This window comes from Nannobrachium achirus, assembly GCF_963921795.1.
Source record: "Nannobrachium achirus genome assembly, chromosome: 4".
Lineage (NCBI taxonomy): Eukaryota > Metazoa > Chordata > Actinopteri > Myctophiformes > Myctophidae > Nannobrachium > Nannobrachium achirus.
Genome location: NC_137813.1, coordinates 56,557,693 through 56,571,986, shown reverse-complemented (window position 1 = coordinate 56,571,986; position 14,294 = coordinate 56,557,693). Strand labels below are relative to the sequence as shown.

Sequence of the window (14,294 nt, the reverse complement as noted above, 5' to 3'; positions counted from 1 at the left end):
ACACACACACACACACACATGCACAACTGTTCCAGAAATGTACCTGGGAGTACTGATAGGGGAGGTCTTTGCCTGCATGGGTGACACCAGAAACCTAAAGGTTATCACAGTATTGCTTTTTTTTAATGGCAAATACACCACTTCTGTCTCCATACTGCTGACTGCTGTAACTTTGAAAATGAAAAATAAAATCTATATCAAATAAAGAAAGAAGCTGCTTATTCTCTCCACCACACACAATCTTTTTTTTTTTCTAGCGTTGTGTTGTGTTATTTGAAATAAGATGAATAAAACACAACCTTGTTAGTGACATTTGGCACAATTCTTTTCAGACTGACAGTATAGACTAGAGACTGCTGGCTTTGAAGAGAGTGTTGTTACTTGAGGACAGGAGGAGATCTGATTCTACCAGCTAAACTAGTTTTCTTTTTGGCAAGGAAACTAATAGTTGTTGTTTTCATTAAGGACAGGTATTCTGTTGATAAGAAAGGCTTGGAACATTATTGTCATTCCATTCTAGTTAAGTAATGGAACATCGGAGCAAGAAACTTGAACACTGATTAAAATGATTGTCATGGCATGGAATGCAATGTCTACTACTTTCATGTTTATCCTGATGCAACACAACAGTATCATGCTACAAAGAAAATCATTCAAAAAAGAAAAGAATAAAGAAAGATTACGCAGGAAGAGAGAAAGCTGTAAAAACCTGATTAAAGGGTGTACCAAACTTTTCTCAATTGATTCCTATGTATTCTTCCCTGTAGAATCCATTTCTTTTTTACATATTTTATTTTTGGGTTTTTTAATGTTTTGAATATACTTTGCAGAAATGGATTCTACAGGAAAAATTACATGAGGAACAACTGAGAAAAGTTTGGTAAACCCTTTTATAATATTTTTATAGGGTTTTTTTCTTTTTTCTTTCTGCTCATGTGTCATATTATTTGACACATGGGTGGAAATGACAGGACAAACACTATTAAAATAATTTCTGCTATGTACATTTTTGTATTAATAATTGTGCATATTTAACCTGGTTAACCGGGTTTCTGTGTTTTTATGGTAGTTTTAAAGAGAAAAAAATAAGTGGATCACTTTACCCCCTTGATTTATCTGGTCTTTTTTTTTTTTATATTAATTTTTATTTGATTAAAAAAAGACATATACAAGACAAACAAGACAACACACACCAGACTGGAGAGCATACAGTATAAACGAGAGTGGTAACCTATCATACAAAAAATACAAAAGTCTTATTTAAAAACACTTGGGACAGTTAGGCCTAGGCCTACTTGAAGTAGTGAACAATTATAGCCTACAGAGGTATACGAGATGTACAACATACATACAGTATGGCTACTTGATGTCATGGGCAGTCATAGTCATAAAGAGTCAAGATGACCCGTAATAGGACCCCAGATATATTCATATGTTGCAAGACTGTCCTGTCTGTGACATCGCAGCCTCTCCAAATGTATCAATGATACAAACTCATTAAGCCATTTAGTGAAACTTGGAATGACAGCGGTCTTCCACTCGGTTAGAATGATTCGTTTCGCAATAAGTGTACCAAGCATAAGAGTCTGCTGTACCGCATACGGCAGAGCGAGAGAGGCTTCGGAGCAACCAAACAGGACAGTTAGTGCGTCAGGTTCGATATGAGTGCGGTATACATTGCTGTACCATGCAAAAATACTTTCCCAGAATGGAACAATCCTTGGGCACGACCAGAACGTGTGTCCCAGCGTGCCCTTGGAAATGTTGCATCTGTCACAAGTGTCAGAAACGGTTGGATACATTTTGTTCATTTCACTGCCTTTTTTCTTGAATACATTCTGATAACTTCCATTGTTAGGAAACATCCCAAATTACTGGGAAATTTGTACATTTTTACTGATATATCTTTTAGTTCACCTAGAGGGGAGCAAATGTAAAAAGTGTCTCAGTTTACCCCACTCTCCCCTATATTATATATATATATATACACACACACACACACACACACACACACACACACACACACACACACACACACACACACACACACACACACACACACACACACACACACACACACACACACAGGTACATTCTTCTTTTTTTTTTTTCAATAATCAAAATCTGTAAAGTAACTAGTAACTAAAGCTGCGAAATAATTGTGGTGGACTAAAAAGTACTGTATGTGCCTCTGAGATGTAGTGGAGTAGAAGTATAAAGTAAAAGTACCATAATCTTATTATGTGGTCTACAGTAGCTTTAGTACAGGCTGACCTGATTTAATTACATTTATAACATGTAGTACAGTATATTGCCAGATCACTGCTTACCTTATTACTGCTAGAGCTAGAAGAAACTTCAAAAAAAGGACTCTTATTAAAGTGTTGTCAACACATTAAGGACTGAGAAGTTATTCCTGTAAATGAAGGTGAAGAACACTCCTTTTTCTGGCTGCCGCTCTGCACAAACACGTTGCAGCACGCCAGAGAAACAGAAAAACAACATGTGCATGATGTCAAACTATGCCTGGAATAAACAACACTCCAGCTCTAAATGGAAAAAGGCAGGGTCCTACAGTATGCACATCCCCAGCGTTCTTTAAATGCAGTTGATGAAGCCCTGTTTGGGAATAGAATATTGTTCACTTGTGGTTAAAATAAAAATGAGGGGAGAGCAGTGCAGACTTTCCTTTTTTCCTTCACTCTGGCTCTCTTTATGTCATGAAAAAGGTACTGAACAACAACAACAACATAAAGTAGCTCAGCCAGGGCCGGATTATCCTTGCTGGTAGTGGTGTCAATGTAATACACTTTTATTATATTTGTTATGAGTTTTTGTTCTGGTCTATAATGTAAAGAAAAGGGGAGCGTGTTGTTGTTACTACGTGTCATCTCGACACCCGACTCTAACCCTCACCCTAACCCTAACCTCTGTGGAGTGAGTCGCTAACCCTCCGGTCGAAATGATGGTCGTAAAAGTAGTTGCCCTTGTAGCCCCCATAGTTAGTACAGCCATGAACCAGCCCACAACAGCCCTGCCAATTGAGCTGCATTTGACACTATCGATCACCATATTTTGTTACGACGACTAGAGCACCTTGTTGGTGCTGGGGGGTTGGACAGAGACATAAGGATATGCTCAACAGCTCAACTCTTCTGTTGACATTACAGCAGGGACGTGCTGGCCATTGGGAAAAGCGGGACAACTCCCGAACGGCCGGTTCATTCCCGGCCCGTCCAGGCCGGCCGGGAATGAACCGGCCGGCCATTAGGAAAAAATTTAACTGTTTGCACAAAAGTAAAAATTAAACTGTTTGCACAAAAGTAGTGAAAACAGCAGATCTACAAGCACACACCGCCTCGCATCACGAGGTGTTGTGTGCTTGTAGATCGGCTGTTTTCACTAGTTTAAATCATTTTTAAAATGATTTACAAAACAAACGGTTTTGGACATAAGGTTTCCACCCGACAACGACGAAATATAACTCATGTAATTGGCCCACTGGCTTGTCACTTGTCATGATCTGAAATGACAAATCTCTGAGTAGCAGCAGCGCTATAAAGAGAGATCTCTCTCTATAGCGTGCAATGAGGGCCTCTACAACTCTTTTTCCCGGGCTGAATCAGGGGCCCAGCACGTCCCTGCATTACAGTACTGTATATCTTCAGCTTGTGGTTCATATAACCTTCTTCTCTTCATTGCTGGTATTGTTCATTGCCTTTTTAATATTACACTGACCTATGACTTTCCAATTGACAGATTTGGCCAATGGTTGACTCATTATATTCTAAAGGTAGACCTATAAGTAGTATATCTGAAAATGAAATGTGATTTGAAATACATCTTCAGGACAACGTGTGTATGTGTGGGAGGTGTTGTTCCTCTTCTTCTAAGGCTTTGGAAAATAAATCATTTGATTTATTTTCCATAAAAACCTGTTTTCCCTATTAACTGGTTTGGAATTCAGGTCCTTTTTAAAATAAATATTTTTCAGAAATATAAAATAAATGAATCAATAAAAGACAACAAAAACTATGAAATAGTGAAAATAGCAGCTTACATGTTGCATTGACAATATAATACATTATCTGCCCTCAATGTACCATGAAAGAACTGGCATGCATGCCATATGCTGTGTATGTGTATTTGTGAGTGTGTGTGTGTGTGTGTGTGTGTGTGTGTGTGTGTGTGTTTACGTGCGTGCGTGCGTGCATGTGTGTATACCCCTTGTAGTAAAGCAGTGTTTACGCACAGTGTGTGTGTGTGTGTATGTTTTCAACCCCAAAAACACAGTTGCTGTGTAAAGGCACATCTGGTCAAATATTTTGCTTTCTGCAGGAAGCCTTGTTGTGTCAACCAGGCTGTAGATAGGTCATCTCATGACCCAAAATGAAATGTTTTTTTTCCCCTCAACTTATTGACAATAAATAACGAACATATCAGAAAACTAAGAACGTACCTATACAGCAGAAGTCATGAATCGGTTTCCTAAGCAGGAAGAATGTCAATATTTTATTTAAAAATAAAAATAAACAACCCAACAAATGCATTAAGACATAGACATACAGTATATTCAGTGTACTTCCACATCAAGCAACAGCTAAGCTGCATGTTAGAATGCAACCTGTGAGGTTAAACTATGGCACTAAAATCCCATGAGCAAGATGAACTACAGGACAAATTATTGTCCAGAGAAGCTAAGTTTCTGGATACAGTTGGTCTTTGTTTACAAGCCAGGGCTGTACAGTATGTTGTTTCTATGCCCCCATGGTGTGGTATGAGGCCTGCAAAGTCCTGAAAGAGAAGTGACCGGCCGGTTTCGCAGAACAGTCAGGGTTACTTTGCCAGCCATGTTGGTAAACAACCTTTCCAGCCAGGGACGGATTAAGCCCTGCAAGGGCCCCTGGCCTATAATTTTTTAGGGCCCCCCCAACCTCCACCATAACCCCCCTCCGTCCTGACGCGCACTACTCATAGCCGGGGACCCACAAGCCCAAAAGCTCAAGGAATAGGGTAGGACCTGTGATTTTCTGCCGTACTTTTTATTTCTGTTTTATCTATTAGTTTGGTCATTAAGGTCCACAGAATGAGAGGCCTGCTCTGCCGGAAACATTGCGAAAAAAGGTTATGGCCATTTGTATATTCACTGTCCCATTGACTCCACTAGAAATATTTAAAAAAGGAAAAACATCTGCTTTAATTAGCATGTGAGGGGTTAAACTAGGGGTTCAGCCAAAAACTGTGAAAAGTGGGAAAAAGGTGATGACTCATCACTTTTGACTGTTTTGGGGGGCCGATATCTAGCCCAAGGAATGTTTTTCATGCAAAACAAATGCTTGCAATGGATTCAGAATCATGAAGAACCCCTAGTTTGACCCCTCACATGCTACTTAAAGCAGACTTTTTTTCTTTTTTTAAATATTTCTAGTGGAGTCAGTGGGACAGTGAATATACAAATGGCCATAACTTTTATCGCGATGTTTCCAGCAGAGCAGGCCTCTCATTCTGTGGACCTTAATGACCAAACTAATAGATAAAACAGATATAGAAAGTACGGCAGAAAATCACAGGTCCCCTCCCATTTTGGTGACTGGGTCCTCGGCTATCAGCTCAGATTTTAAGCCATGATGATCATCTATGGGCCAAGAAAGCACCTGTAGACAACAGAGGAGGGGCCCACACATTTGATATTTTAATTAACGTATACATTTAATTTCAGTAAATTGTCAATTATCACACGTCCCAGTTCCCCCAAGGGCCCCTGAGAGCCAAGGGCCCCTGGCAACGGCCCTACCGGCCCAATGGTTAATACAGCCCTTCCAGCAGTTGGACTGGATCCCACTGGAAGCTAGGTCAGTACAATTACAGCGAAACATATACTGTACCAACATAACATCTGGCACGGTTTGTTAAACTGGCAGAGTCAGACCCAAATGCAGACGACACAAAAGTCCAGTCCAGTTTTATTTAAACAAAGGGGAGGGGAGGTGGTGTTGGTGCAAGCAGATGTGGAGAACAGACTGAGACTGGCAGGCAGGCAGGCAACAGGGCAGGAGAGAATATTAATTGGGGCACAAAAGAGAACAAATCAAAATCATGATAATAAAAAAAAGGAAAGTAGAATTAGTAAAGCCTTGTTCACATATGCAACGTGGTGCAAAATATTAACTTTTTTATCTCTTCTTTATATCTCTATGCAAATGAGTGTTTGATATTGTTTTAACTTCATGAAGCTGGACAGCTAAAGCGTATAGCTTCAAACCTCCCAAACCCTGAGCTAGCTTGAAGCTATAGTGCACTAGCGTGATTCAAACAAGCCGGGAAATTAGGCTCAGCCGAGCCTACACCCGAAAGTAGGTCAACTCAGCATCTGGGGTTCTGGGTTTGAGAGGTTTAATGATTAGTGTAAACTTACAGCCTAAGTTGCAAGTAGTCACAATAGAGAGACAATAGAGACATGAGACATGCATGAAACCTTTAAACCTTTTAGCCTAAATGCTTTGCTTTACCTCTGTGCTGTTTATTCATTTCTTGTTAAATAAACAATTCAATCAATCAAAAAAGCTCAAAGACAAGTGAATATTGTTTGAAGAGAGCAATATTAATTGCTCTGCAGCATCTTGGTAAATGGTGCATTTATATAGCGCTTTTATCCAATGCGCTTTACATAGATTGTGCATTACATTCACCCATTCACACACACATTCATACACCGGTTGGCAGAGGAAACCATGCAAGGCACCAACCTACTCACTGGGAGCAATTAGGAGTTCAGAGTCTTGCTCAAGGACCCTTCGACATTAACTCAGGGGGAGCCCAGATTCCAACTGGGAACCCTTGGGGGAACCCTTCGTGCTCTAATAACGGTTTCTCTACCCCTGAGCTATGCCGCCCCATGGTGGGTGCATAATCTTTAAAGGGTTATATATCATGTTTTCTTGTTTTGTTGTTATGTTTTGTTTGGCCAAGACCAAGGAAAGGACCACAACAGAAATACGTCGCTGACTTTACGGTATTTTCTTTTTCTTTTTGAGAAGCATGTCATTTCTTTTGAACCTTAAACCTCATATAAATCAAACCAACTCAAATGTCAAAGTCCTTCATTACACTGAGCTCTTCTTATCAAAGTCAACAGTTTGAACTATACTGCTTGGAAACTTTGGTCTCTCTCTCTCTCTCTCTCTCTCTCTCTCTCTCTCTCTCTCTCTCTCTGTGTGTGTGTGTGTGTGTGTGTGTGTGTGTGTGTGTGTGTGTGTGTGTGTGTGTGTGTGTGTGTGTGTGTGTGTGTGTGTGTGTGTGTGTGTGTGTGTGTGTGTGTGGTTGTGGGGAGGCAGTGGAGGGGGCGTGCCGGGGACCAGACAGTGTGTGTCTGGGGTATATCTGTGGAGCTTCAGCAGACACAGAGCAGACAGGGGGTGAAGGTATCTTCAGGCAGCAGGATGAAGATGGTACTGTGGCTGAGTGTGACCTCTCTCCTCCTTTCCTCCCTAACCATGGAGCTGCACTGTAAGTACATCTAATCCATCACCTCCTGATAGCAGGGTGAGACTGGACGATCTTACACTGATGATGACATGCTTTAGAGTGCCATAAAGCATCTGTGGCATTGGAGCCCTCTGCACAGTCCACATGGGGCCACTAAAAAAAATTGCTGCGTGACCTGCCGGTCGCTTCTCGACCTTATCGGGAATTTTACTTTAATTTTGCTCTGCTTGCTGTTCGTCGCTCAACTCTTGCCAAGCTTGGGTTGGGGATGTGCATGTCTTTTCCCTACTTTCATGTTTTAGGATGTAACCAACCCTTGTGTGGTGACAAGAGACTGCAGGGCTTACTGCTGCACACACTCAGCTTTACTTGGGACAGGAACTGCCTTCTGCTCACGAGTTTGAATTGTTCTGATTTCTGAGTTCAAGCACCCCTTTACTTGGCTAGAATATTTATTAAGTCCAGTTTTTATGCCAATATGTTCAAAATAAAACAGCATATAGTGGCAGCATATAGTGCTATTGTTTTCTATTCAATAACAGTTATGCTAGTCTTTTCTTTTTTATTATTATTATTTTTTTTACAATTTTACAAATCCGCCGGTTCACATGAAAATGTGTTTGTCTTTAAACATAACGGTAAACAATAAAACAGGTTAGGTTTTGAGATTTGTACGGGGGCCAGTTCTGATTTGCAGCCACCTGTAGGTGATCTTGTAGCGCGTTTTTAAAGGATGGCAAGGATTCTCACTTCTTCATGACTGTTGGTAAGGCATTGCACATTTTAGTTGCAGCAGGAGAACAAATTTTACTTTTGTTTGATCCAAATATGGGTTGAACGTGGCATTGAATACACAGGACCAGAATAGAAACCATCCCTCAGGCCCTTATGTGTTATCCTTTTAGCATTATTGTATAATTGTACCTCTGTACTTTTAGCAAACATTTAATAATGGATTATCAATCAATCAATGTGCCATATAGTTAACCGTTAAACATTATAGTTATAGATGTCTCATAGCATACTGGTAATCTATCTTATTCTGGAGAATATTTGTTCATAACAGGTGATGAATTGTTGCCTTGTATTTGTTCAGTTTGTATACACTGTAGATATTGATCTTGTTCAGGTCCAAGATTAATCATTAAGGCCCAAAGTTCAGACAAAATCCTGATGAGTTTATTTTTTATCCTGCCTACTGATGCAACGCCTCTCTGTCCATCCGTCCGTCCGGTGTGTGACACATGTGTGTCTGTCTGTCTGTCTGTCTGTCTGCATGTCGCAAAAAGGAGAAATGGCGCCACCCTAAGTCAGGACTGAGAAACTGACCCATTGTTTCGGTTCAGAAGAAACATAATATGCCTGAATCATGTATTTTGGTAACAACATAATACAGGTCATGACCTCTGTGTCCTAAATGTAGCTAGAAGGCTGTAGTGTGACCAAATCACTGTTCGCTTGCAACAACGCACCCATATGTCACCCATGCATGGACATTTCATAATTATTTCATAATTCCCGCATACTTCTTTAAATTAGTGTGTGTATTCTATCTCTTCAGCTCTCCAGGTTCAACCAACAGACCACACAACAGGTAAACAATCATGAACAAACACCTAAACACGATTGTAGCCTTGTTTTTGTTCTATATATATATATATATATATATATATATATATAAAGTAGTGCCTTGCGAGTTAACTAAATTAATCGCGATTAACTCACCGTCATGTTAAGCAATTAATCGCATATTTATATATTATAGCCATTTGGCCTTTGGACACTGTTTCTCAACATTATTATCTCAACTATTATTTGGGGAGGTCTCCAGATGATTAGATGAATGTGCAATATTGTTTTCTCACTCAACAGTGAACAAACCAACATACATATACAGGGTATCTGCACATGTATAAAGTGACAATTTAATTATTGTATTAATATCTCTAATTGTCTCACAAGTAATTAACTAAAATGGTCAAACATTGGCTACAATATTGGCTATTTTGGCTACAAAGTCCATCCCTGTTGATACAAAATATAATTAAAGCATAAAGGTGGACACAACAGTAATCAGATTAAGTACATTTATTACTTTTTTTAACCCGCAAAAGAAAATAGATGTACGACATCTGTTTAGCCAGCTCTTTTTAGAACAGAATCCAATTTATTGGAAAAATAAGTCTCCAATCAACCATACAAACTTTATTTGACAGCTGTGATCAGTGCATTTACCAGACATTTAAACTGTCAGTAATTATACCCCATGCTCTGTACAACGTCTCCGCTGCACCAACAGCCTCGCCAAACAACCCTACTGCCATTGCAAAGTATGGTCCCAATGTTGTGATGGGCTCCCTGCACGATCTCACCGCACACAGCACCTATATCGTTACGGTCGAAGCTCTGGACTGCTTTCACAGGCGTCGCAGGCGCAGCACTCGCGCTAACTGCGCAAGTCAAGGTCCACCAATCAGAAGCACTTTGGAGGCTTCCACAGGTGAGTTACAGTGGTGGCTTTGTCTATAACAAAGAGTGTTATTAGAAACTTAGACAACTAACTACTGTAGATTTACAATTTACAGTTTACAGTTTACAGTTTAGGCATTTAGCAGACGCTTTTAATCCAAAGCGACTTACAATAAGCAGATAATACATTACTATAATAACAAGATAACATGTCAGAACATCAACAACAATATAACAAATGCATATGAATATCAATCTATAACAATAAAATCAGTAAAGAGGAAAAAAATATATATATATATATATCTTACATATAGTAATTGGAGAAGGGGTCCATGGAGTCACAATGGCTTATGCTCCCTATTCCCAGCAAACCACTAATCCTAGAGGTTCCACGCTTGGCATATGTACTGATCAGTACTCTGCCAATGTTATAGGCACATTTGCCACCATCAATGTACTTACATTAGCGTACAGTTAATATAAAACAAAATTATTATTCAGGCGCTTTTTAGCCAGCTATGAGCGGCCATTTTGCCCGCTAGGACCACCCATTACCAACCATTACCAATGTGCCAGCTGTTGTTATATGAGCGGCCGCGCAGCGGCCGCGAATTCTAGTATATATATATATATGTTGACTAGCTTTGTGTATGGTCATTGAGTGTTTCAGTAGTGCTATGGGTCAAGGTGGAGTCTGAAAAGGTGAGTCTTCAGTCCACGGCGAAAGCTAGCGAGTGAGTCCGTTGTTCTAAGTGCGACAGGAAGTTTTTCCACAGCTTGGGGGCCAGGAGGGCAAACTGTCTCTAAAGAATTTTAAAAAATGTCCCGCCCCTTACATCGGGTCTGCCCGAGGGATCCCAGATGAAGGTAAGCAGAGCGATATGCAGCCAGGCATACGCACTGCTGCCATCATCGGGCGCAGTCAGGTTAGGAATAGTAGAGAATAGCATAACATTGGGGCTTATGTAGGTTTGGATCGTCTGTGTATTCTACAGTTTTAGAGGTACTCTAAACTTAGAGACATTTAATGTACTGTATGTGCACAGTTCTCACCTCTTCACATGCCTCGAATACCCAGCTCATATCGATTGCTGTAAATGTAGAAGGAAGGCACTTTTGTGTACAGTATAGGCCATTAAAATGGATTCAAGTTATCTTCAGCTTTCAGGCAACTGTATAGACCGGAACATTTTACTGTTCACAAAGAGATTTGTCAAAATTCAGCCAGAGGTATATTATGAAATATCGTTGCCCTTATTTTCTGCATACAGTACTGTACCTCTCGTGCAATGCAAGGTGCCTGGTTGCGTTTGATTACGTTTTCTATTATGGGCATTTACTAAATGTTTTTCTTCTTCCCAAATGTTTTTTTCATTCGAACTAATTGTGTGCATTAACTGTCTTTAGCTCCCAAGGTGATGGATCCTATTGACGTAGTGAAGGCAAAAGACAGCACAACCTTGATGGTGGAGTTCACCACGGTCCCCGGGGCCACTGGGTTCATCATACGTATTGAGAACAACGCTGGCTTCTTCCGTGAAGACCATGTGACCTCCTCGCCTGCACAGCTGGGATCCCTTGAACCGTACACCGCATACTCACTCAGCATCATGTCTAAGAACGCTGATGGCCGCAGCCAGCCGTCCACCTCTGTGGAAGGAAAGACAGGTACTGTTATGCCTCATGTAGTTTTAAAAACATATTTTATGGACAGGGGGGACATAATAGGGCATTCACGAATAGTGTTTTTTTTGTATTTGAATTATTCGACTTCAAAGTATTTGAATAGTCGAATTTTCAACAGGACTGGCCAAACTAAGTAAGCAAGAGGCTGACATTGTGAAAATAGCAGATCTACATGCTCACAACGCCTCGCAACGCGAGGCGTTGTGAGCATGTAGATCGCATGTAGTTCGGTTTATCTGCCGAACCGAGTCACATTAAATGTAATACCTACAATTCCAAGTGCTTGTCAGGGTGGGGGTCCCCAGTTCAAATATGTTTATTTTGGGGTTCACAGCCTAAAAAGGTTTGAGAAACCCTGGTATAGAGCATTAACAAATTCATCCACCAGGGCCATTGACAACTAATTCTTATGACTTCCTATCTTGCCAAGCTTTATAAACAATATTTTTTTTAAAGAGAAAACAATAAGGGGGGTAATAATAATAATAATAATAATAATAATAAGCGAATATTCGACTTAGGTGAACAACGTCGAATAGTGATTTTGATATTCGAATATTCGAATATTTGGTGAATGCCCTAGGACATAATGTAGGAAATAACTTTCTGAGGGCTTGTTTCAAGCAGAAATGTGTTACGCGTTCACTGGGAAAAAAAACAATTGCCACCTAGCCTTCCACCTCCCTTGTTATCTGATCTTCCTTATTGTCTAAAATGAGTACAAAAGAATATAGGTCCCAACCTGAGTCAACATTGGTTTGATCCACTTATGATATAACTGACACACACACACACTGTATTAGTTGTAACTTTATCTGACCTCAGTATGCAAAACACAAAAAGCTGACCTTATCCTGACAATGCATGCTGTTTACAACAGCTCCTGGTTGTCTTTCTCAATTAATTTCAGAGAAACAAGAAAGCCCAGTATTTGAACAAAGTTATTTTTATATACAGTGACAGTAAACGGAACAACATAAGCATTTCAAGCCCTACCTGTGACTGCAGTGTAAAAACCCAAGTGTTCATTTAACTCAGTTACTATATATATACATATATATACATACATATATATATATACATATATATATATATATATATATATATATATATATATATATATATATATATATATATATATATATATATACATATATATACATATGTATACATATATATATATACATATATATATATATATATATATATATATATATATATATATATATATATATATATATATATATTGTGGTGTCTCGCTAAGAGGAAGGCCGCAAGGTAAGCACGTCACAGGAGAGAGTGAATGGGCGAGAGGTAGAGCCAGGCCTAGAGGACCTCATTAGGAGGTGTGTTTGAGGGGCGGTACGTGCCAGCCTATTTGCTGTCGCCCTAATAGACTACCAGCTGCGGGAGCTGGGTAATTTGGAGACACACCTAAGAGGAGCTCACCTCTCCTCTCATTCACTCTCTGAATCTCTGTGTGAGAAGACCTGTGTGGGAGTGATCTGTGCGTGCTAGCGGTAAGAAGCGATATCACCACTTATTCCCTTCCCAATGTTTTATGTGTTGAACATGACAGTGACACTGCGTTGTCCTTTTCCCATAGGCAAAGTAAGGAGCATGCTAACTAACCCTTAACCCATGGCCAAAGTGAGGAGAAGGAGGAAAGAGAAGCGAAAGGAGAAAGCGCTTCACATAAATGGCCTGAAATGACTGAGTAATAGAAAGCCACCTGAGCTGCTGGTAACCGGGCCCGAATCTGGAACCCACCGGACTTCCGGGTTCCTACGCTGTTTCCAAAACCCACCTGAGCACTGGGTCCTCCGCCGCGATCTGGAACCCACCGGAGCCCCGGGTCCCCCGCTGTTTCTGGAACCCACGTAAGAAGGAGGTCCAACGCTGACGTACGCCGGCCTGAGCCCCTAGGCGCTCCGGCTACCGTCAGTACACCCAAGTGCCCTGGAGCCCCGCTTCCCCCGTGCCCGGTAACAAACCAGCCCAGTGTTCCCCTGAATAACCCTGTTTGGCCTATTCTAATACTTACCTTTTGGCTACGCTAAATTACTCACCTGAGGCCCTATTCTAAGCGAATCCTATTCTAAGTGAATCCTATTCTAAGTGAACCCTATTCTAAGTTACCTACCTTTATACTCACCTTACCTGGCCCGGTCCTGGAAGAAGAAGAAGTAATGTTGAAACCCTGAAAGAAGAAGAAAAGACTGTTATGATTTATCCTTTTTAGGAAGTAACTGGAATATCATTATTAAAGAAACGTACTTACTGCTGCTCCATTGCAACTCCTGCCCATGTAAACTCACTTTATCTATCTATAAATGCGAGAAGTCTCTGCGTGTGTGTGTGTGTGTTTGTAATCCGCGTATCTCGAGAACCGTTCGTCCCACCGGCTTCAGATTCGGCACGCGCGTTCCCCGCCGCGGCACGGAGTGCAGTGCCGGGTCTCGACCCGACCCGACGCGCGGTTTTCCCAAACCGGCGCGAAACGTTCGGAATCTCCTTATGCGGGGTTGATTGTTGACATCAGGCTGTTTCTGAGGAAATCGGCGAAAGCTCTGACTCATTGTGACATCACTTCATAAAAGGCTCTGACATCACGTACGCCACATGAGTCAACAAAAAATCTCTGTGAGTGT

At 40.7% G+C, this 14,294-nt stretch overlaps 2 protein-coding genes across 2 annotated transcripts in view; one reads left to right on the top strand and one right to left on the bottom strand.

Annotated features, from left to right (window-relative positions):
* Nucleotides 1-14,294, bottom strand: part of LOC308283021 (uncharacterized protein) — a gene marked incomplete at both ends in the record, with an annotated part of 211,104 nt that overhangs the window by 75,808 nt on the left and 121,002 nt on the right. The gene's annotated exons all lie outside the window — the stretch shown is intronic.
* LOC308284236 (uncharacterized protein) lies at nucleotides 7,363-13,990 on the top strand. The gene is made up of 5 exons (XM_080724800.1): nucleotides 7,363-7,506; nucleotides 9,047-9,079; nucleotides 9,785-9,985; nucleotides 11,365-11,625; nucleotides 13,250-13,990. The coding sequence occupies exons 1-5, from the start codon at nucleotides 7,440-7,442 to the stop codon at nucleotides 13,279-13,281; spliced, it is 594 nt and encodes a 197-aa protein (XP_080580926.1). The 5' UTR covers nucleotides 7,363-7,439; the 3' UTR covers nucleotides 13,282-13,990.